At 35.5% G+C, this 25457-nt stretch overlaps 1 protein-coding gene across 2 annotated transcripts in view; it reads left to right on the plus strand.

Annotated features, from left to right (window-relative positions):
- Window positions 1–24538, plus strand: part of RPS6KA3 (ribosomal protein S6 kinase A3) — a 71159-nt gene extending 46621 nt beyond the window's left edge. The window contains exons 10-22 of one of the 2 annotated variants that reach the window (XM_053934365.1): window positions 1274–1344; window positions 5654–5742; window positions 6008–6072; window positions 6171–6273; window positions 6458–6582; window positions 8334–8459; window positions 9916–10005; window positions 14363–14521; window positions 17139–17300; window positions 17486–17562; window positions 18640–18757; window positions 19472–19612; window positions 20739–24538. In XM_053934365.1, coding sequence (XP_053790340.1) covers window positions 1274–1344; window positions 5654–5742; window positions 6008–6072; window positions 6171–6273; window positions 6458–6582; window positions 8334–8459; window positions 9916–10005; window positions 14363–14521; window positions 17139–17300; window positions 17486–17562; window positions 18640–18757; window positions 19472–19612; window positions 20739–20861 — 1449 coding nt within the window. In that variant the 3' untranslated portion in view covers window positions 20862–24538. The remainder of the gene's footprint in view (window positions 1–1273; window positions 1345–5653; window positions 5743–6007; window positions 6073–6170; window positions 6274–6457; window positions 6583–8333; window positions 8460–9915; window positions 10006–14362; window positions 14522–17138; window positions 17301–17485; window positions 17563–18639; window positions 18758–19471; window positions 19613–20738) is intronic. The other variant, XM_053934366.1, reaches the window with a different exon arrangement.
- Window positions 24539–25457: the final 919 nt, after the last annotated feature.

The following is a 25457-nucleotide window of genomic DNA, read 5'->3' on the forward strand; positions in this document are numbered from 1 at the left end:
TTTTTTTTTCTACTTATAGTTCTGGCTTATCCCTCTCACATCTTCCTGACAATTGTCTTAGATGTTAAAGTTAAAAATAGTCTTTTTTTGTGTTGGCATTATTATTAAATTTATTTTTTTTAATATATCAGTAAGAAATATTATCTAGACTATAAAGTATCTACCAGTAGTGAAGAGATGGCAGTAAGAAATTCAAATTTTATTTCAATAAAATGGTGTTTTAAAGAATACTGTTAGTGCAACTTCATGCTCTTATTGTAGATCTACAAATAATGTAGTGACACATTATTTATTCAAGTTATCCACTCCATCTTTTATGTTTAGGAGACTGAATATTTGGGTCATACCAGAAAAGAGGGGAATAGAGGATACCTTGTGTTCAGGATACCATTGTTAAGTTTGCATAAGCTGTTCAGAGGGTTCCTTTATAATTATTTTAATTTTGATGTCATTAACTGTATGCCATGAAATTGCATTGAACTAAATTATTTTGCAGTTTTTAAACCAAAAAAATCTGATTTCTACCTAAGTGCTGGCTGCCATGACTGCTGCCGGACTGCTTTCACTGCCTCACTTAGATCTGATATCCCTGCAGCATACTGCAGTCCAACAGGAGTGCCTTTATATTTATCTATTTTTACTCAGTCACTTTCAGAACAAATCAGTATTTTAGCAGTGTCTATTGCTTACTGCCAGGCACTGTAGAATGTGCATGCACATACTGTGTAACTCTTCCGTGTTCCTTCAGGCTTTATTTCCACTGTATGCATACAGTAACCACTTTTCATCATGCATGTCTTTGTCAATCAGCTAACCTTTTCCCCTTCCCAATGAAGGCTGTGTACATGCCAATTTTTAAAATTTTGACCTTTTTAAAAACTTCTGCATGAGGAGAAATCATCACTAACTTTTGAAAGGAAAACCTTTTTCCCTACTCCATCCCCTTTGTTTAAAACTAAAAATACAGTTGTACAGATCAAGTCTTGCTAGAAGAAAATTTTTAGGCAGAAATGAAACACAGAACATTATAGTCTAAGTTGTTCAGATAAAAGGATGTAAAGCAAGTTACCAATATAGGAAAATATTTTGCAGCTTTAAAAATGGCAAAGGCTGCTCAATGTTCTTAGCAATTGAAACTGTACAATGAAGTTGTTTTGCGCAGACTTGATTGTTAACATGCATGAATTTTGGGAAGGTTAAGATGCTAAGTAGTTTTGTCAAAAATTAGTTTTTGTCCAGGTAATGTAATTGATGAAAGTTTTACTCTATACAGTTTGAAATGCTCACTGGTACTCTACCTTTCCAAGGGAAAGACAGAAAAGAAACCATGACTATGATTCTCAAGTGAGTACACTCTTATTTATATATCTCATCAGGTATTCTACAGGGATGCCCTCCGGGCTGCAATATCTAATTTCTACTCCTCCCTCATTTTCAAAGGTACTGGTAAATCCTCACTCCCTATTCCATATTATTAATTCCCTTTGCTGCCTATCTAATTTGCTTTACTATTCCTCCACCATACCAGGTACAAAGGATTTCATAGCAGCTCTTTAATCTGTAATAATAACTTCTCCAACCACATATCTCTCACATCTTATTTCCATAATATTTTTTTAACTTTCTTATCCTTTTTGATAACATATGCATTTTTTCCTTGTTGGGTTTTTTTTTCCCTTTGTTTTAGGTTTTTGGAGTTTTTTTAAGAAAGTATTTTCAACTCCTCATCGTTCTTTATCTTACCAGCTCCTCACCCTACCTCTGTATATTAATGGTGCTGCCAACAACTTGCCTCCCCAATACTCCTCCCTTCTGTACTCTCCTATGATTCGCCTAAGCTCCAATTTTTCCCTTTGCTATTTTCAGCATAGATTTTGCATTAGCTCTATTGCGAGAATTGCTTTCCTTCATGCAGTTAATGTTCTTGTTTTTGCTAATGAAGGTCTACTTTTTTCCTTGCCAATTCCCCACATGTTCTCTAAACTAATGCAACCTATGGCATAAATGCCCCATTTTTGGGACTGTAGCCAAACACTCTGCAAACAAGTCTGTTTCCTCATATCATAGGTTCACTTCTCTGTTTCCATCTATTTTTAACTAATACAATTTTTTTTCCATGGAAGTTCATAAAATTATCTTAGTTTTCTCATTTGTTTTCTGCTTCATTGTTTATCATTGTTCTCAGTCCTGTTAACTACTTGTCTACCCATATATCAAAGGTGGAATTTCTTTTGCACTGAAAGCCTGTTTTGAAAAATAAATATATGGAACTCTTTCATATTTTCTCTAAATTATTAGAATGTGAAAACCACTAGAAAACACTCTCATTATTTTCCTGGCTTTTGCTTTCATAATGCATACATGTTGTTATTCTTTGCCCTTTTTTTATTTTCTTCATCTTATTTGCAAATATATTTAGTGATGCTAGTTTCTTCTGCTGCCTCAGCACTATGCCAGATCAAATCTTCATGTTGTGATTATTCAATGTCTTTTAACTAAAAAGTTCTATCTATTCACAGCAAGCATAAACTCCTTCTGACCACCTCCTATTTACAAGAAGCTAGTCTGAGATAGTTCTGCTGCACTCTCACTTGGTTCAGGAGCCATTTTTTTCTGTGTGTGTCATGAGTCATATCTTTCTCTTCTTCTCTTTGCCTGCATGTGACTCCGCTCTGTTCCTCAACAGTCTTTTCACTGTTGCTATAAATATCTTCTGTATTCAGCTGCCATGTAGAATATCCTTGCATTTCTCCAGGTAATTGATGTTCATAGTCATTCATAGCCCAGAGAGTGAAATCCAGCTGATGGCTGGTCACAAGTGGTGTTCTCAAGGGGCCAGTCCTGTTTAACTTCTGTATCAACAACCCGGACAAGGGGATTGAGTGTCAGTTTGCACGTGCCCCCAACCTGGGTAAGAGGGAATATGGATCTGCTGGAGAGCAGGAAGGCTCTGCAGAGGGATCTGGACAGGCTGAATCAATGAGATGAGGCCAGTAGGGTGAGGGTCAGTGGGGCCAAGTGCCAGGTCCTATACTAAGGGAACATGCCAGGCTTAGGGAAGAGTGGGTGCAAAGTTGCTTGGCAGAAAAGCTCCAGGGAGTCTTGGTCAACAACTGCTGAACATAAGCCAGCGTGTGCCCACGTGGCCAAGAAGCCAAGGGCATCCTGGCCTGTGTCAGCAACAGTGTGGCCAGCAGCTCAGGGCAGTGATCATGCCCCTGTACTCAGCACTGGTGATGCTGCACTTCAAATCCTGTGTCCAGTTTTGGGCTACTCACTATGAGGACACTGGGGTGCTGGAGCAAGTCCAGAGAAGAGCAATGGAGCCAGTGAAGGGTCTGGAGCACAGATCCTATGGGGAACAGCTGAGGGATCTGGGTTTGTTTATTCTGGAGCATGTTCAGGGGAGACCTTATCACTCTACAGCTACCTGAAAGGAGGCTGTAGCAATGTGGGGGTCAGTCTCTTCTCCATAGTAAGAAGCAACAGGATGAGAGGAAATGACTTCAAGTTGCACTATGGGATGTTTAGATTGGATATTGGGAAAAATTTCTTCATTGAAAGGGTTGTAAAGCATTGGAACAGGTTGCCCAGGGAAGTGGCTGATTCACCATCCCTGGAGGTTTTTTAAAAAGATGTGGCACACAGGGATATGGTTTAGTGGTGGACTGGGTGGTGCTGGCTTAATGGTTGGACTTGATAATCTTAAAGGTCTTTTCCAACCTAAGCAATTTTAGGTTTCTATGATTCTGTAATTACTCTCAGATTTCATTTGAGAATGTATCTCTTAATAAGATCCAACTTTCCAACTTCTTTCCAACTTTTTACACCTTCTAGTCTTTTCAAATAGCTGCACAGAAAGTGTGCTATGATGTAAAGACATTTTACTCTCTTTTAATGTTTCGTATTCTTATTAATATTATCTTGCATATAAGTGTTTTTCCTTTGGTCATAAAAGCAGCTGAAAACCAGAAGATATTTTGAAGTGTTTTCTGATAAGTCCACACTTTTTTTCTGGTCTATGTTTTCTTTTTATTTTCCACATACCTAGTATATTTTTCCTTAAAATTTTCATAAAACTTTAAAATGGACAGTTGTGCATATGAATTCTGGTTTTCATAGTGTATATTTACAATATATTGCTCTTCTTACCTTCTGCTCCTAAAAATCCACAGAAAATGTATTCTTCTTACAACAAATTTTTTGAGGTTTCTTTAGTTCTTACAACATTATCAAGACAAATTTTTGTTTATTCTTGTGTGTTTCACCTAAAACTGGAAAGCCCTGCAGTTTGAAGTAATGATAGGTTGCTGAAATTTTAAACATTTTTCTCCTTTACTTAAGAGGTATGCCTTCATATAAAATTTTGCCATTGTCCATCAGAAATGTCAGAAAAAAAATGCTGTCAGTCATGTAGTTGCATAATATTGGAACTCTGAGGAAACCTGGCAATTGCCTTTCCTTCTCCCCTGTCATGTGCCTGATACAGGATTTTGTGAAAGGTGGTGCTGCATGCCAGCCAGGAAGAGTTGGATGGCCCACTGCCCATTTCTTCCCTCCACTGGTGGCCTTGATCTGTCCATAGTATGTTATTGAAGAGCCTAAAGAAGCCAATGTTTTTCAGATTTTCCTCCTCCCTGCCCTAGCTTTTTTAATGCTGAAAGGAATGGAAAATTTACTAAGTTCTAGTTTTAAAGTAATGAATAATAAATCAGTGGCAACACGTATGCATTTACACAAGTGATGCAGATGTGAATATCTACAAATACCTGGAATACAAGACAGATCGGGTTCTGACTGAAACACAGGGCTTGTGTCATGGACTGTTACAGAAGAATACAAGCCACAGTTTGAATTAGTGATGGAAAGGAGGGAATTATATCCCTCCTTACCATTATCACAGTTACAAGAAAAAGTAAGCCCTATTAATCCAGTAAGCCCAGAAAGAATGAAGGCTCAACATTAAAGGGAGAGGAAAAAAATATGACAAGGATTATAAAACAAAATGAAATTAAAGAAGTACAAAAACTCAAATCTAAAAATTCAAGGCTGGCAAATTGTAAAAGTGTTATTTGAAATAAAATGGGGAGAGGAGCAAAAACGAAAAGAGGAATGTTTTTTTTTGTTTGTGGAGTTTTTTTTGTTTGTTTGTTTTGGTTTTTTTTACCAGCTAATCCTACAAGATCTGTCCTACCTTAATTGAATTTATGTATTCTAGTTTGCTTCCTGGGTCATCTTGGTGTGTGTCATAGTGTGGTACTTTTCTTAGTCCTTCTATTATATAACTATCAGAACGCTTTGTTTGGTGTCATTTGCTAGTAACTGGACCTTTAAGTGGATCAAAGCATATTATGAAAATTTACAAGTTTATAAACTGCTATTCTCTATCTATTCTTCTCTACATATTTTTCCACCTTTTCCTCTATAAGTTCCTGAGTCATTACTGAAAATACTACTTTAAAAAAAAATTTTAAACCCAAACATATTTACATGACTGACAGCACTTTTGCTCTGTGTCTGATGTCTGAAGGCAATTTCTCAGTGATGCTACTTCATTTATTATGGACTTGTGGAATGGCAAAGGACAGGGGGAATGCAGAGTTAATTCTTACCTAGATATGTTTGTATACTATTAATTATTTTTATTCTCTAGGGCCAAACTTGGAATGCCCCAGTTCTTGAGTCTTGAAGCACAGAGTCTCCTGCGAATGCTCTTCAAGAGAAACCCAGCAAACAGATTAGGTAAAGTTTTTAGCAGAATATTTAAAATTTGATCATAATATTCATAACATCAATGATCATTAAACTGACTAAAATTTTGTTTCCTATGTAAAATAGGCTTTAAAGGAAGAATGTAGTTTGCCCTTCAATTGATCACCAAAGTATTATCATCTCTGCTAGTCATGCATCTAAAATTAATGCAGAAGGAATAAGAAATATAATTTTGCTAGCCATTCCTTTTACCAAGACGAAAATAATTCTTAGACATTTTTCTTCCTTATAAAAGGAGCAGGTCCAGATGGAGTAGAAGAAATTAAGAGGCATGCATTCTTTTCCAAAATAGATTGGAATGTGAGTATCTAATTAAAAATCAATCCAGTAAATTTCTTGGTTAAATCTTTTATGGTATCATATAACTTTTCCATTTACCATTTGTCCCTTCTCTTCAGAAATTGTACCGGAGAGAAATTCATCCTCCCTTTAAACCTGCAACTGGCAGACCTGAAGATACATTTTATTTTGACCCTGAGTTTACAGCAAAAACTCCGAAAGGTAAAGAGATATGAATGAGAGAATTTACATATTCAAGACAGAATTTGAATTTCAATTTTTTTTCATTCAAAATTTAATAGAAAATGTTGTCTTTACAAATTCAAGATGCTACCAAAATTTCAGTACTTAAACTCATATCTACATGTTAAAGACTCTGCTTATAAGTATATGATGTATTTTTCAGATTCACCTGGTATTCCACCCAGTGCTAATGCACATCAGCTTTTTCGGGGATTTAGTTTTGTAGCTATTGCATCAGATGATGAAAGCCAAGCAATGCAGACAGTTGGAGTGCATTCAATTGTCCAGGTGAGTACATCTAATAAAAAAAAAAATCAGTGTTGTCTCATGGTGGATGGATTGTTTCCTTGTCACAGAATGAGATATCATGATAAAATCATTGTCATCTTTTATACAAGAAAAGTAAAGATCAGATTATTTCATCCAAACAAAATCTCTGAAGATACAGGACCTGTATAATTACTGAGTAGCTAAGGCTTCAACCTTAAATGAAAACCTTCTACCATCTGTACTGTATCAACTCTTTAATGTCAAGCCATAACTATAAGGTGGAGTGGAATAACAGATATATTGATTTGGTTTTTTCCCCAATACATAAAAATGTCAGTTGACTCCTGCAATGCAGTAGTAGGAGGCACTGGAGTATGATTGTGAATTGTATCTGGATGTTCTGGACTGCTGGAATCCATGGCTCAGGACATATTCTGTCCCTCCTAAGCCACTTGAAGTTAGTTAGCTAATCTGTGCTTTTTGTGACTGATATCAGTGCATCGTACCAAGTCAGTGTTACAGTGCACACTAAAGCTTTGGCTTCCTTGATGTATTTCAATGACTCTAGTAGAGTCTCCTGTATTAATAATTGTGAGATTGTCACCTGGAAGAGGAGACCTCTGTAAAAATTGTTACTACCTCCTCTCTCTGCTTTTAATAATTACTGAGTCATGAAAATCAACTTAGGATTAAATTGTGTTGAAAACTTCTTAATGTATGGGTAGGAATAAATGATTGGATTTATGATTGGATTTATTTGTATTATTTGGTTTATTTGTATTTTTCAGTGCACTGGTATTTTTTGCAAATGTCTGAGAAAATTTTTTAAATCCCACAATTTATACAGAACGTGAATAATAGCCCTTGAATTTCTTTGACACTCTCATGTCTAGAATTGTCACAACATGGTTTTCTATACATTACTGTTTCAAGTGTAATAAATTCTTTAAAATAAAACTTTAGATCCTTTTTTATTCTCAAGAAACTTTCTGATTTGATATATGCATCAGAATTATTTCTGATCCTGGCATCTTGCTAAAAGTTTCTGAAAGCTGCTCTGTTCTGCTTCATTCCCACATAGTTTTGTAGGTGGCATTATTGCTCTTTGTATATGGTTTCCTTCTCTTGTAAAGGTCTGTTTCTCTGCTGCCTTTCCTCTGTGCCCCTCAACAACTTCCTCACTCCTATTTCCTCTTTTCTGTGCTGCAGGATACCCAGATGGTTTCCTGCAAATGCTTTGCATCCTTTGCACAAACTCCATGCACTAGAACACCATTTCCTTCCCTTACAAGAGTGAGCACTTGTCCTCCTTTCAGCTTTTTATTTCTGTGAAAGGATTTTTGACTGCCATTCTATGCAATTCCAGCCAGTCTGATTCTATTCAGTATGTCTGAATTTTCCAGCTGGCATTCTATCTATTCAGATAATAAAGACAGTGATACTTCTTTATCATTGTTGTATCACTATTTTATCTTGAAGTCTTCTGATTTTCTTTGGTTTTGAGTTTTTATCTTTAAAATAGTAAAGCAGCAATCAGAAAAATAATGTTGTCAGTTTCTAAAGCGTGGATTATTTACAGTAGGTGTAATATATAATTTATCTTACACTAATTTTGAACAGAAGGTACTGGGGATTTAGACCACTTTGACCTAGTAGAGTCATCAGTTAAAATTTTAAGCAAATCAATATGAATTTTTTAAAAGTTATTTTAATATAAAAATCAGTTACATATTAAGAATATTCATTAATTGATAATGTTATTTTGGTAGCAGTTGCACAGGAACAGCATTCAGTTTACTGATGGATACGAAGTAAAGGAAGATATTGGAGTTGGCTCCTATTCTGTCTGCAAGAGATGTGTTCATAAAGCTTCAAACATGGAATATGCTGTAAAGGTAATTACTTTGTTATAAACCACACTTTCCACATTTTAACATTGGGCATCTTTTATTTGCTGTAGAGAAACAGAGATTAAGGTTAAATTTTTAATATTAAAATATTTTATAGGCAGCTGTAAAAGTAAATTCATAAATTCTCAAATGGGTAAGGAGTTCATAGCAGTCTTTAGTCTGCTCTCACTTCCAGAATAAACTTCAACTCTGTTTTGGCTTCCTCATTTTCAGCAAGGTTTTTAATGTTGTTTTCATTATACTATAGGGCTTTTTAGCACTTCTATGAAGGCATTAAGTTCTCAGTTGAAATCAGTCGATTTCCCAGAACTGCAATTATAAGTTTTTTTGTCTTTCTGGGTAATAACCTGGGTCCAAATGGTTACTGTAAAAGCAAGAGTATGGATTAGCAGACTTTATAAGTGGGGGGACAAAAAGCAATCTTTAAATAGTATTCTATGAAGCATTTTTCTTTTTGAATTGTTGAACAGCTTACTACTTAACTATGTAAAATTCAAAGACAAATTCATTATGTAGATTGCCTCCTCAAAACCTTCCAGTTTCAGTCTGGTAGTTGTTTTTATTCTGGTTCTGGTCAGGAACAGATTTGACTTCTGTGCTTTCAATTTGAAGTAATCTCTTGAAACTACAAGAAAGTCCTGGCATAGCTGGTAATTCCCTATCTAGCTATGATATTTGTTGTGAAGAGTCACTTGCTTTTCTATTGCCTCTCTTAGGGCATTTTTATCCCCAAGGAATCTTGGAAAAAAACAATAAGTTATCAGTGTCTGATGTGTTAGCAGGGGATGTGTAGCAGTATGGGCATAAGGATGAAGGGGTAAAACAACAGTGGAAGAGACATTATAGAAAATTCTGCAGTTCAGGAGACAAAAAAAGTGAGAAGAACAAGAATACATTTAAGTAGGGCAAACTGTTATTTTGCTTGCTTGAACAAGGTGAACTTTAGAGCCAGAGAGTCAAAAGGACTTTTGTAATGAATGTGTTTGAATTAACTCTGAGAAATTTTTACTTTTTCTATTTTTTTATTCTCTTTCTCTCCTGCTTTCTTTTGCTGCACCAAATATTTATTTGAGATTAGCATTGTGAAAATCAAGTCATTAGCATCATCTGAACAGTATCTTGTGTTAAATTTGGAACTTCCTGTTTTATTAAATAATGGATCACTAAAGTCTTATCTACTGAACAACATTGCATTATTTATCACAAAGAGGTTAGGTCACTTATCCTCCAAAATCATTTTCAAAAGAGATTTTTTCATTTTTCCCGATATTTTTTGCTTTGCCTTGGTTTAATTTTCCAATTTAACAGACTTGGTTTTTGTTATAATCCATGCCTTTTGCAACAATAAATACTGCTTATCTATTGATGCTAACAAGCATACCAAAGCATTACACTAGATCCACAAAAAGAACGATGCCTATGTCTGTACATGCTCTTACAGATTATTGACAAGAGTAAAAGAGATCCAACAGAAGAGATTGAAATCCTGCTGCGCTATGGACAGCATCCAAATATTATTACCCTGAAAGATGTAAGTAGTGTTTTAAAGACATCCTTTAGTGTATTACAATTGTGAATCATTTCTAATTTGAGAGATGAGAAGCTACATGTTTTAGATTAATGTTAACGTTTTTCAGTATTTAAAAATAAAACAACACAGTTTATTCAATAGTGTCTAGTTTCTTACTGGAATGTCTTGCATTTTCTTTTAAAGATGCATATATTGTGGTATTGTGTTATTCTAATGAGTCAAATAATTCATCCTTCATAAATCCTAGCAGAAGAATAATTTATTTAATGTTGGCTGTGTTTTTAAAGGATCAGGGATGTTTTTTGATTGTTTAGTTAACTTTAAATCTGATTTTCCCTACATTAATGAAAAGCAATGTCTATGTACATTATTATATAACAAAGGACTCACTGTTAGCATAGTACCCAAAATAATTTTCATGGACAGTAGCAAGTATTGCTCAGTAGTAGACAAAATCTTTCCATGTCCATAGTTTTCACTCTTTTTTACCCAGTATTTTTAGCTGGCCTCTTTATGAATACTGTCTAGGTGTTTTTTCTTTGTATTATTTGCTCTGACCATGGAAACTCTTTGTCCATAAAAAGTGAGGAATAACATAAGCTGGGAGGTAGAGGGTTTTCATAGTGAACAGAATATTCTGATGACCTAACTGAAAAAGAAAATTGTGTTTGTCTCCGTGGTTATTAATTAGAGAGGATTAAAAATTAAAAAGGTGTATGCTTAATGACTTTCTTAGACTGCAGGGAAATATTCTGGTCCCCCAAACCAAACCTCGGGCAAAACAGCAAACCACTTCCAGGAAGCTGAGCTCAGCTGAAAGGAGATTGTCAGACATGTTGAAGTCATTAAAACAACAGCTCATAAATACTGTGGAGATGAGCACTAGAGAACTCTGCATTAAGTTGATCTACTATAATCTGTCTTCACTTTATTGATATCATACTGTTTGGCCCTTTCTTGGACAGACAAAATAAGGTAGATCTTTAGGGGAGCCCACTAGGGAGCTTATCTTATTGTAAGCAAGATACCACAATTACAGTCCCACTTTCTGTTCTGTTTCATATGGTTGGACAATAAAGCTACTTGAAAGAAATTGTGCTGAACAGAACCTGCATCAGCATTCATCGTGCTTTTAGTGCTGCATGCTGGGCTCATGTGTTACTTTAATTCATAACACAGTTTATGTTGTTTAATCAGGAAGACAAACATGAGAATGTGAGCACTCTAACCTGAACTTAAGCATGATGAATATTTTATATTGAGAACAGAAATCCAGGCAGTTTTAAACAGCTGCAATATATACTGAATTATTTCACTTTGTAATTAATCTTTTATCATCATCCGTCATCTTCCAGCAGGAACCACCTTTCATGCACAACAGCAGTACACAAATAGAAGACTACCAAAAAAAAATCCCTTAAGCCCACAAAGGGAGAAAGGCTGTAATTCTCACTCACTCCTGCTTCAGATCAGTTCCCCAAGCAGAAATTATGGTAGGATATCCAGTATAAGAAGAGAGATATAAAATTCATATGTAATAGAATCTTGTATAAATCTGTGAGAATTTGACATTAGGTTTTTCTTGTCCTAATACAGACCCATGGGGCAGATTGCTTGCATATCCCACATTATTGTGGTGTGCTATTACAGCTTTCAGAGAAGATAAGGAGTATTTTGCCTTCGGGTCTCAAACTCTAGAACACCATTGTGCACCAAACTCTAGAGTACTATTGTAAAAATAAAATTCATTGTTGATTTGCTCAATTTTTCATTTAGTTCCACATCAAAACTTAAATGTTTTTAATCTGAAGTGCCAAAATAAAATATTTCAGCATTTAAGTACTTGCTTTAAAAATTACTGTTCTGCAAGAAATAATTTCTGTTTTCTTCTATTTCAAGAAGAAAAGCAGTAATATTTGAATTTTGCTTAAGATGGAAGTTTTCATTCTTGCTCAGCCTTTTTATGTAATTTAATTCTGAAGGTGTTTGGATTGAAACAATGGATATTCAAGAGACCAGATTTTTTCTGCAGTGCACAGTCCTCTAGGGGTTTTCCTTCAGATTGTTATCAGTGGTCTTTTTCAGTTACACAGTATATAAACAAAAGCAGCTATATTGTGCTAATTCAGATATCCTTCTTATCCAATATCCTGCCTCTGACAGAAGCCCTTAGTGGATGCCTAGGAAACAGTGTAAGAAGGGAGGAAGCACATCGCTTCCAACAAAACATTACCCAGAAACTTCCTGTGCCAGACCATTATAAGTATTTTACCCTTTTTATGTAATAGTTACTGTTCTGTAACAGAACTTTTGTCCTGCTTGGAGTTATTTAAAGCATTGCCTGAAGAATCTTTTCAGAAACATTTTAGAAACCTGAGTACAAGATACCCAGTCTCCCGGTCCAAGTGCTTATTTATGATTTCAAAATAACCTCATAATATGTCTGTAAAATCTTACTTCCCTTGGCAAAACCCTTTATTTCTTTTTCCATTGCATTATGTATTATGCATTATGGTCATACGCCTACATCTGTTTCTCACTATAGTTTCTTCCACTTTACCTTGTAGAGAAAACGTACTGACTGACCTGTGGCTTGTGCTCAGTTAATTTTAAAAAGTAATGTCACATTTGTGATCTTAGTATGATACTGTGCATCTGTGAAGAAAACTTCATCAGTATTTATTCAAAAACAACTTGAGTTGGTAATACCATTAGAGGAATTGGTGCAAGGGGAATGATTCATTTGGGATGAGTTATCTCTGGGTTTTTTTGGCTGGCAGACAGGACCAGCAGGTAAAATAGGAATCAAATGCAAATTTTGCTTGAATTCTGCAATCCTGAGATGTTATGCTCTGTCATGTCAAATGAAATAAGCTGATCTCATCTTATACCAGGAGTAGAGGAAGCATGCCTATTAAAAAAAAATCCTGTTTAGAATCTAGAATTAGATAATTCTGCTTTTGAATACTGTGTAATATTAAAAATCTTAATACAAACACATTCAGGTGCTCAGTCATTTATATTTCATGGGGGAGAAAAATTCCTATTAAATGAGAACACAGAAACCCATCATGTCTTCATCTCCATAAGATCATAAGCTTGTACGGCCCACAGAATTATTTAACATTCTTTTTTTTTTTAATTTGGTGAGAAAATAAATCCTTTTAGTATTGTTAGGAGAACAGAAATTTTGATGCTTAGAACTTTATTAGCAACTTATTCCTAGGTAGCTTAAGGCCAGGGAATTGGGATGAAAACCTTTTTTTTGTTCTTATTTTCTGTTACTTAGCTGATTTCTATTCCTAAATTTATTTTACTATAATTTTGGTAATTGTTTCTACTTAAACAGAAGTTATTTTTTATTTCACACATTTTACTGAAAGTAACAATTGTGACATCACCATAAAATTAGGTTGAAATGATTAAAGGGAACAGTTTGTAAAAGATTTCACTAAGCAAGAATTGTTTGTGGATTAAGTTGGAACTCCCAAGCCAGGTTGGATGGGGCTTTGAGCAACCTGATCTAGTGAAACATGCCCCTGCCTATGGAGGAGGGTTGGGACTAGATGATCTTTAAGGGCTCTTTCAACCTAAGCCATTCTAGGATTCTCTGGAAGTGCAACTGAAATGAAATGCTGAAGTGTAAGTACCTTAAAATGTGCTTTGGTATCACTCAGTCTGTAGTGCCCTCTGGTGAAAATGTAAAGAATTCTCAAATGCTTCCCTGGACAATAAAATCCATGCAAAAATTAAGCCATTTTCCATGACTAGAAGTAAGGGATAAAATATGCATATTTTAATGCTTTTAGACTTTGGCATAGGCTTTATGTGCAGAGTAATGTATAAGTTTTAGGTTTTTGTCATAGCAACTTCATATTCACTGTTCATAGAGGCTATTTGAGATAAACTTAGATTAATTTTTTTCCTTTTTTTTTGTCTGATTGTTGGAATTAACTCTTTATATTTTTAATTTGGTGCAATAATTGCTGCTTGAATTAGCTCTGGTTTTGCCTTAATTAGACTAGTTTCCATTTTTACTACTTCATTTCTCACATCTAGTTTCCTTTGTTTTAGTGAGCCTGTTTGGGGAAAACTACCTGTTATTTATCCTTTTATCTTTAAACACTTTCATGCCAGTATTTCTGTGTTATTTTGGTATGGTATTGCCTTTTTGTAAAGGTTTTGTGTGCACTTCTGAAGATGAACAACATTTAGATAGTGTGTGGGTTATGAAATACAAGGAAAACAATTGAAGAAAACAGCTTGTGGACACACCTGCACTATCTCTATGTGTTTCACCGGAAGATAGCAGAGAATAAATATTTTGAAGTTTAATTTTTTAATGTACTTTTTGCAGGTGTATGATGATGGAAAATATGTGTATGTAGTAACAGAACTTATGAAAGGAGGAGAACTGCTGGATAAAATCCTTAGACAAAAATTTTTCTCAGAACGAGAAGCTAGTGCTGTTCTGTTCACAATAACAAAAACGGTTGAGTATCTCCACACACAGGGGGTAAGTTTTCATCTCAGACAAAATGCTTTTAGCTATTGATATTCTTCTCTTTCAAAAGCATAAACTTGTATCTTGATACATTGTCCTGTGTGGTAAGTAGGTTTTGGTAAACAATTTCATTGCAGCAGGAATTTGTGTTGAAATCAAAAGTTCCCTTATCAGCTCTGCATGTGTTCAGATAACTGAGATGATGCAACTGTTTCTGTTGTTCTTCGTGCAGTCTGTCAGCAGTTCTGTGGAATATGCAGATAATTACTAACAGAAAGGATATGAGGGGAAGAAAGTCCAGGAAGAAGTGCTAGGACCAGTGTTGTTGCATAGCCATGGGACCTAATGTAATTTCAGTCTTTTCCTGTGATATACCCTGAAAATTTATTTTCCACCTGTCATACTTGTAATTCCTTTGATTTCTTGTTTTTGAAGAACATGGTTTATGACTTGTAACTTCTGTGCCATAGGGTCAGGAACTTGTAGGAGACAGAAAATTAACACTTTGGGAAATTAATTTGGAGACAGAGGAAGCAGTTCAAATATAGAGAAGCACAGTGTGATAATTGCATAGGAAGAAAGACAAGTTGTGTTGCATTTTTAAGTAAACAAGAAAAAGGGCATGGAGGAAAAGCAGAAAATAAGGGTGCAAGGAAAAAGTCAAGCTGCTAATACATGATGTTGTTACCCAAGAAAAGATGCTTTTTGGAACATACAGTACTCAAATTATTTTAAATAACAAATAACAATTCAATACACACTGTCATGGCTGGAAGCTATTATTTCAGAAAACTTATGATCAAAGTTATCTGGTATCTCATTCTGTGATTCATCACTCCAGTCACTTTCTCATGTGTGTGGTATTTTGAGCCTGTGTGCACAGATTATAGTCTTTGGCCAGCAGCACCCATGAGAATTATGATCAAACCTTGATACCTTCTGTATGGAAATACAGATAATAGCATAACAAATCATAACTTGGTTCATTCTTGCCACATGTGGCTAAAAGAGGCCCAGAGTCCTTGTATCAAGGGATTTTAGGGGTTTTCATTTCTTTTCTTTAGATTTCCATAAATATTGCATTTTAACTTGTATTAGACCACATGCACTTCAGAATGTTTGCTTTTGTAAATTTTCAAGTCTTACATTAAGTACACCTCCACAGGAAAGCTGGCCATATATGTAAATAGTGGGCACTTAAGTAGTCTAATTCTTTTTTGGAAGAGTTCCTCATATCTTCAGTGGATTTTCCTGTGAAACTCCTTTGGACACTGGAGGAGCTTATTTGAATATGGTATTAGGTAATAACTGGTTTGACAGTCTGTGCATCTGTGTGCAGTCTCCACAACCCTTCCCAGGAAGAGTTTCCTCATGGACATCCATAAAATATTTCTGAACTGAGAAACTAGCTAAGCAAGGAATGAAATCCTCAGGATAAGTAGTGCTTCCAACGCTCACTCAAAGCGTTCTAAAAGTAGGAGGGCCAACATACAGTGATTAAGGATTGGCACAAGAGACATCATAAAACAGATAAACGAGAGGTGTCATGTCCTCTTGGAGCAGCAGACTTGTGAATGTTGATGGGTAATTGAGACTGCTGGTCAAAAGCGCAATGCTAAGAAATAAAAGACTGAAAGTTCCTGCCTGTTATTTTGTTCTTTTCTGTTGCTCTAAAATAAAATGTTGTTTCTACATAAAATAGAAATATTTTGCAATCTCTTCCATTTAAATTTAACCACAAAAAGCTGTGTTTAACATTAACGAAACACACAGCACAACCAGGAAGATAAAGGCTTCAAGCAGGAAGATGTTCTGCTTCAATATTTAAAGGACACTTGGATCCACTCTGCTGTCTTGCAGTAGTATATGCCCTCTTCTTCACAGAGAGCAGTCTCTGGAGGCTGTAGGCTAACTAGTCTTGTGAAGAAAATACAGCAGGTCATCTGATTTCAAAGACTGTCCTTGTGCATTCCAGGTTTTGTTAAGGCTTGTTATTATATAGCTTCAAATTCTGCCAGAATGTTGGCAGCTTCTCCAGTATTGTCAAGCATTTTATATCTCAAGCCCCTGCAAAAGCAGACACTTGGGAACCAGTACAGGCTTTTTTTGGTACTTGGAGAATACCTCTTTGATATTTTGTTGGGGGTTTTCTTATTATTATTAAAATTCCTACTTAATCAGGCTTTAAGTGTTTTTCTGAGATTAATTCAGATTGTCTGAATGAAGAGAATGGAATACAGTTACTCCAGCAGTAAATAGTCTGTGGTTACATAGCAAGGTGGCACATCAGTAGCTATGGGCACCCCGACTCCAAAAGATACTAGAAACCAAAGGTTCTGATTTGAAGAGCCTGTTAGTTATGCATATTAAAAGGAAATACATGATTCAACCATTAGAGGAGACATCTGGAACTGTCTGTACAAATAAATTAGGGTGGTGGGGATGTCTGGAGGGGGTTTTGTAGTTAAGAGTTTCCAAGTTGGAATTGTCATGCTCCAGACACCACAGAGCATCAAAACACTGCAGTTGATGGTGGAAGCAGGAACTCTGGAAACTGAGCATGCAGATAGGAGACTTAATTAGCTTATTGTATTTAATGTTTTCTTGCTTTTTTTTTTTTTTTTTTTAGGTTGTTCACAGAGACCTGAAGCCTAGCAATATTCTTTATGTTGATGAATCTGGTAATCCAGAATCAATTAGAATTTGTGACTTTGGCTTTGCAAAACAACTGCGAGCGGAAAATGGTCTTCTAATGACTCCATGCTACACAGCAAATTTTGTTGCACCAGAGGTAAAACCCAGTATAGTTTATGTGCCTTGATATACTCTACTGTGATTTTTTTGCTAGATAGATTTTTTTTTTTGTTCTTGTGCAACAAGTAGAATCACTCTGTAAACAGTGAAAATTTGAAATTTTACCATTTTTATAGCATAATCAAAGCATTTCCAAGCATTTTTTTCATTTGTCTCCCTCAGGTTTTAAAGAGGCAAGGTTATGATGCTGCATGTGACATATGGAGCCTTGGTGTTCTACTTTATACCATGCTCACTGGGTAAGGGTAGTGATTATCATTTGCTTTGCTGTAGAATACCAAACCAATGCAAACAAAACCAGTAATAAATGTAGGCCCACTGTTGCAGATGTTTCTGTCAAAGCACTGATGAATCTCAACTTTGGGGTTGAGAATATGCTTTGCCTTTAGTAAAATCCAAGTTTTCAGGGACTGGTGTGAAAAATTCTTTGCTTCTAATGTCTCCTCTATTTTAGGGCTTTAATTTCTGCTTAAAGGTGACTTTGCACTAAGAATTTATTGTTTCATGTGAAAATTAAACAATAGATTAAGCAGCATATATATTGAAGAAAATAATATTTTGCAAATATAATTGCAATGCATTAAAGCATGTTTCTGTGCAAAATCCAGCCACTGAATGTTTGAAGTGGTGCAGTTAAATTATAATAAATGCAATAGAAAGGCATTTGTATATGTAACAGAAATGAACTGGGTAAAAGATGATAAGGAATTTAACTTCAGTACTAGAAGTTCAAAATAAAATTATTTAGCAGATGCAATAGCAACTATTTTTTTATGCTAGGTTATTCAGGTTGCCACTTTGGTTAAGAGTTAACATCATCAAAGATTTTTGTATTTTAAAATAAATAAGCAACAAACTTACTTGTTTTTAAGTGTATCTCTTTTTTGGTTGGGGGCATTCTGATAGCAGCAAGAGTATGTACAGTCAAGCAAGGAAAACTGGTGCACCTTTCTTCCTCTGGCATTAAACCAGCATTTATTCTTTTTCAGACTTTTAGATTTACAACAGAATGGATTGGTTTAGTACTTCACTAGAATATGAAAGCTTAAGGAATACTTTCTGTAATTCAGGAACCACCAGTATTTGAACTGCTATAGGAAAATTCTGGTTTTCAGACCAGATACAGAGGAAATACATGCAATAAGAACATATCTATAGTCAGTGCCATGTATTTTCACATGTTAAGAATAAATTCTTTTTACATCTGTTTGGCTATTTGTTGCCTATAATTATGTTGAACTTGCAATCAGATTTATAATACTTACTGAGACCCAGGTTATGGAAGTTGCTAACATTGAATTTGTTTGGTTAAATAGCTACACTCCTTTTGCAAATGGTCCTGATGATACCCCAGAGGAGATTTTGGCCCGAATAGGAAGTGGAAAGTTCTCCCTCAGCGGTGGTTATTGGAACAGTGTTTCAGACACAGCTAAGGCAAGTATATTTGCTTTGTCTCTTGGGGGATCAGGGATGGATTGCAATGTAACATTGTTGAATATAATGTATATGTTATATCATAGATGAATGGCTAAGTTCCACCCATTGTTATATTAAAATACTGATCTAATCCTTTATGTGCCTAGAATTGTGTTCCCTGTTTTTGATCAGTTCATGTTTCAGCAGTCACTTGCATGTAGGAGGAAAGAACAGGTGTGACTTACACTGTAGCAGTTAACAGCTGTCCTTAGAATTATAGTGTGTTTTATCAGTATTCATACATACAGTGAGCCATGGTGAGAAGTGCTTTGATAAAGCTCCATGTGGAAGCATGACATTCAAAAATCATACAGGTAGTCTAAATCATGATAATGAAAACCAATGAAGAATTACATTTTTGAGAATTCTATTTTTGACAGCAAATAGACTATGAACCTCAGTGTGCAATATCCCTTATGGCCCTTCTATATGGATGCTTAAAATGCTAAAATTTTCCACATTAAATTGGATACCACGCTTCTGTATTACCAAATGTCTATAAGGTCACATAATTAAAAGATAAACTGTTAGCATTGCTGGGTGGTTTTTCATTTGTTTTAAACTGACATGATGAACATATTTTTATACCTCTAGAATCTTTTATAGTTTTGAATTATTAATCTGTTTTAAAGTTGAAATTCTGTTGTTATTTCCATTGACCTTCATTGACAGGACCTTGTTTCAAAAATGCTTCATGTTGACCCTCATCAAAGACTGACTGCAGCCCAAGTTCTCAGTCACCCCTGGATAGTTCACTGTGACCAGTTGCCTCAATACCAGCTGAATAGGCAGGATGCTCCACATTTAGTGAAGGTAAGTAGATTTTTTTTTTTTTCAGCTTGCTGTTTGGCCAAAATTAGTGTAAACAAAAGGGGTTTTGTTTTTAAGGTTGGGGGTAGCAGATATATCTTCTAAATACTGTGAAAAAGTTGTTACCAACTGGATGTTGCACAAAGCCATAAAATGAATTTGTAATATGTAATAGGATTTAATGTGAAACTACTTACAGGTGATAAATCTAATACATTTGAAAAAAAAAATTTCTTGTGTTGGAAATATATTGGGTTTACTTACACTGGGAGGTTTAAGTGCTTTTAGAAACCAACCTAAATCATTCTTCTCCAAGTGAAAAATGTCAGGTGACTATAGGGGAGCTGTAAAATCGTTTGCTAACTTTACAGTTTCAGAGGAGGGTGCTTGCCAGTAACTGAAGGAAAACAGCATACTTTGTGATCACAGTAAAAGCTGAAAAGAAGTCAAAAGGGCAGTGTTAATTACTATGGTATCACACTCCTGCACTGTGTCTGAAACAACCTGGAACTTTTTCCTTTGAACAGGCAGAGGAAAGTCAAAAATAATTGAATTCTACTTCTTCGTATTCAATCTTGTTTTCAGTCCTACTTTCAAGAATCTCTTGTGTAACATAAAAGGGATCTGAAGAATATAATTAACACTCTCTCTGAGTCAGCTATTAGAAAGTTCTAGCATCCAAAACACAAGTGGGAAATGGGAGAGTTCTGATCCCACAGCTCACAACTTGCTAAATTTTTTTTCAATTAATTTTATGTGCTGAATAATGTGGGTGATTCTTAAATATTTTGTTGGAAACTAAAATTGTTATGTAAGTGATAAGCAGAGACAGTCTACCAATGGGATTTCATTCCCCAGCTCTTTCACACACATAGTGATAGAACTTAATTTAGCAACCTAGTTTATGCCTTCTGGGTTTGACTAAGCAATGTAAAACTATTTATTACCCTAAAAACCACTCAATTCTAACACTGTTAGGACTTGAGTAATGCAGTAGTATGTTTCTGTTTTGTAGATGAAAATAGACTGAAAGGTGAAATTTGTTCAGAGTTTCTGGCATTTAGCATTGCTGTAGTGTGTGCGTCAGTCACAACTTACTCTTACTGTTCTTTTCCCCTCTACTCCACAGGGTGCAATGGCAGCAACTTACTCTGCTTTGAATCGTAATCAGTCACCAGTTTTGGAGCCAGTTGGCCGTTCTACTCTTGCTCAGAGGAGAGGTATTAAAAAAATTACCTCAACAGCCCTGTGAAATGACCTCAACCAGACACTTGGTACCACAGCATAAGATGATAGCACAAATCATGGCGACAGGTAGCACATATCTGACAGATACCTGCAAGCACATTCTGTCCCAGCTGGTACCTATAATGCTGCTGCTCCTGCTGCTGCTACTGCTTTCATCTACTTTCGCTCTAAACTGTTGATGGCAAGTTACTGATCTTACTGGAGCTGCAAATGGAGTGACAAGTGGAAACAATGAAAATTACCATGTGCGCGACTGAATAAACCAGAAGAATTACAAATGCCACCTCTGTCAAAAATACACTGAATAAAGCACTCTGCACCACATAGCATTATTTTTATAAGGAATATTTTTTTTGTCCCCTAAAATATTCTTTGTTACAGGTCAAGATGGACAGTTTATGTTAAGCACTTAGCTTAAACAATCTGTTTATATTAGCACTATACATTGTGCCATCCAACATTTTGTATGTTTTTGTAAACAGTTCATAAGCAGTACATTTCCGTGCTGTTTTCTTTAATGTATACATGCCTTGTTTTACTTAGATATTATTAATCATTATGACAAGTAAGTCTGATTAAACAGTTCACCTGGATTAATCAGTATTGTTTGACAGCTCTAAAAGAAGCCTGACTGTTAAACAGCTATTGAATGTAATACTATGGATAAGTAGTTTTCCTTGCCTATGTCTTTTCTACATTTCTGTGTTTTTGATGCCACATGTCATGTTATGAAATTTAAGCAGTGAATCTCTCACTATACTATATATCCTATAGGTAATGTAACCTAGAGAAAAGATAACTTGCCCCATATCTCACTGTCTTTGTTACCCCTCCCCTCCCTTTTAGACTCTCCCATCTAATCTCTGGACTCAGGAATTATTGCTAAATACTTTCTGATAGAGGACATTTCTATATGGTTTATTCTTATAATCCATTGTTAATAGTTTATCTGTATTCTATGACTTTTGTTTAAGCTGCAAAGGAATTGTTTAGTGAATGAATGTTGGCATTACAGAAGAAAGGCAGCATTTGAAGATAAAGCAAAACATATTGGTCGCTTATAAGTAGCAGTCTGCAAAGAGTAGGTTTAAACTGCATTCATTGCAGTTGCAAAACTGATGGATCTAATGTTCTGCCAGTTACTTTCTGATAATTTTAATGAACACTGGAATGTGTCTGAATACAGTGAGTGTTCCATTCCACCAAAATTAGAGGCTATGTGAAGTCCTTCCAGATATGAAATTACTATTGGGAATTCTAGCTTTAATAAAATACGGATCGGGGTGAATGGCTGTTGGTGAACAATGCAATTTTCTGTTTTGCATAAGAAGGTATTTTTTTGGCTTAGTGGTATTAACTTTCTTTTATGGTGCTTAATTGGCTTATTTCCCTGAAATCATCAGTGGTTTGTTGATAGGAACAATCATCTTTATGACACCACAGATTTGTTCTGGATGGGAGTGTTTCTTCTGCCAGAATTTCTGAGTTCCTTGGGGAACCTTCCTTTGCTAGATCTACAAAGGATCCCACTTTTTTTGCCTTTAAAATTTTGCTAAATACTTCATCCATGATAGAACTGTGAAGAAATTGGTTTTAGGATTCTTAAATTAGCCTAGCTCTCAGAAATTTGAAAACACAGCTCTTCCCAAGCAAACAGTATTTTTCCCTTACTTGGTGCTCTAGCATTGAAGTTCCCTTTAACTGTACAGATGCATCTACCCTTCCTTCAAGAAACATTTTTAAGTAGAGGCAGAAAAAGACAATCTTTTTTTTTTTACAGTGTCAGCAGTTCCAGAGGAATTTAGTAAAACCTCACCTCTCAAAAAAAAAAAAAAAAAAGTATTTTTCAGCTCTGTGAGCAATTTTAAATCAGGCTTCTCAAAATCTAGAAACTGTACTTTCTGGTGGCTTTTAAGGTGTTAATTAGAAGATTGTTATATCTAGTCAACCAAATTATTTAAATGCTATTGAAATAAAAGGATGGCAGTACTTGCCAGTGTGTCAGTAATAACATTTCACTTCAGGAAGGAGTTCCTACTCTGTTCAGTGTGTGTATATAGGTACCCGGCAAAGAACTGACCAAAAAGAGGAAGTGTTAAGCTGCCTCACTATTGGCAATAGCCACATTAAAATAATATAAAAATACTTTCAGTAGTTTTATTGTAGCCTTATTTTGTGGTCCTCAAACTCATTAGCGAAACAGTGAAGCAAAGTTAACTCCTGCATTTTATATATCTGCACTCTCAAGTGAGCTGTTAATTTAGTCTAGACTTTACAAATGTTGCTATTAAGCCATGTATATATATCAGCAGAGGATGAACATTTTAAATTGTAGCAAAACAGGAAAATTCAGCACACCTAAGCTGAATGGATTGAAGTCTAGATCCACTATATTTTTAAGTTACTTTCTAAATCAAGGTATAAAGGACCTGACTAATCAGGGAGGTGTATTTTACAGCCAGGCATGGTTTATGTACCTTACTTCCTGGTTTGGATCCATGTTCATGATTTCCACTTTTTTTTATGTTTTTATAGCTGCAGTTGTTATAACCTATAAAGAAATCCACATAATGCTTCTCTGAGTCTTGGCACTTTTCAGTTAGAATGTGAGTTTATGACACACTGTGTAAATGCATTGCTGGACTGCTGCTTGGTCTGCAAAGCATTAGCAAGTGACTCAGAGTCATAGAGGATAAAAAAAGAGAATGCAGATACAGGTGAATTCTTCTATGTGTTGACCATGGTTTGTTTTTAATTTTTTTAGTGTGAAATTACCGTTTACTGTGCTTGAGAGCATGAGGAAACAGAGGGAAGAGTGAAGCTGCAATACTCATTAAATGCCATCTGTGTCCAGTAATGGCAAAGTTCTGTGTTCATAATCACGATAACATTGAGTAAAACTTAAAGGCGTTTTTCAAGAAAATAGTTAAAACTTTCTTCTGAAGAGACAAGGCCATAAGAAAATAGATTTACATGTCTGGGATTTTTGTGTGTGTGTGTGTGTTTTGCTTTTGTAAATGTGGTGTTACCAACTAAAGATGTGCTTTTCTATTACTGGAAGGAAAGGATTCAAAGTGTGCTGGCCCTTACTAAGCAGCAATGGTTAATAGATGAATTTTCACTTATGAAAATTATGTAAATGATTAGCTTTATCTTGATACTCTTGACCTAATCAAAGGGAAGGTGTACTTATGAGGGATGTAATTATTTTGCAACCTAGTTGGGGGGGGAAGTCTACTTAAACAATTTTTAAAAAATTGCAAAATCACAGATAAAATATTTTTCTACTATTCTATACAATCATACTTTATACTAGTTTTCTCAGCATGGCATGTAAGTGAGTCTAAGGTACTGTTCCAGGAAATCAGTGGTATTGTACCTTGTTCTAGACCATTACAATAGCATCTCTTAGATGCTTGGCACTGCTGTCATAGAACTGAAATGCTAGTTTAAAAAAATAATTAATTGTACTGAATGCTTTAAATGATTGTTTTATTCAGAGTCTGATCTAAGAGATGTTCCAATCATGCTATTAATGTGTAATTAAAACTGTTCCAGATGTAACTATGAACAGTTTTGGAAAGTATCATTGCTTGTTTTCCTGTCTAATGGCAGGTTTTGTAGTCTTCAAAAGAAATTGAAATTTCTACTATGAATAAACTTTCAAACATATTAAAGGGTTGTTTTGTGTAATCATTTGTTCTGACCAGTTACAAAATTCATTGCTTGTTCATCACTAACGCTGAATTACCTTCACAGCACACTGAGTGTGCTTTGCCAACCAGAAAGGTTTTGTAAAAAGCAAGTGTCTCAACATTGCAGCATGTTGAGGAAGGTAAACATGGAGACAAAGGAAAAGCTCCTGTTCAGCCAGTGCTTATAGACCTGATCTAACATACAACAAGACCACAGTGCAAGGATACTGTATTTAAACGCCCCATCAGATTCCAGTCAACTCTAAAGTATCACTTAATGGGAGGCTGCTAAATAACACTTGCAATGCCTGCCTTGCTCTGAACACTGAAAATATGGGCATGTTGGATAATTAATGCACTTTGTAAACATTTGAAATGTAACAGTATCTGCAGAAGCACTCCATAAACAACAGGCCTGTGTTTTAGCAGCTCATACAACTTGGAAGGATACAGCTGTGATTCTTTTTAACCTTGCAACCTGGAAAAGATGAGAGCTTTTCAAAGGTTGCATAGTGTACAGAAATTACAGTAATTGTGATAGAGGATTTGTGAGGAATGTAAGCAGAGGTTTTGCTAAGTGTACCAGAAGAAAGGTAACATGGAGAGGTTTGGTAATGGATATGGGGCAAGGGCACTGCGATTTCCTCAGTGAAATTCACACCTGGGATGAGAGGTGTGCATAGATGTGGCCCTTTGTTCACACAAGACTTTGTGCTGCCTGTCTAAAAACATTTTTAATTTATTTACAAGTAAACTGGATAATTTGTAAACCTCCAGAAATTCTGCAGAGGCAGAAAAGGGGGCTGGTATGCCACAGCTCCTGCTGTCAGCCTTCCTCACCTTCGTACCCTCTTATTTACAGAATCATAGAACAGTTTGGGTTGGAATGGAGCTTGAAAATCATC

The sequence above is a fragment of the Vidua chalybeata genome, chromosome 2, assembly GCF_026979565.1.
Source record: "Vidua chalybeata isolate OUT-0048 chromosome 2, bVidCha1 merged haplotype, whole genome shotgun sequence".
NCBI classification, from domain to species: domain Eukaryota; kingdom Metazoa; phylum Chordata; class Aves; order Passeriformes; family Viduidae; genus Vidua; species Vidua chalybeata.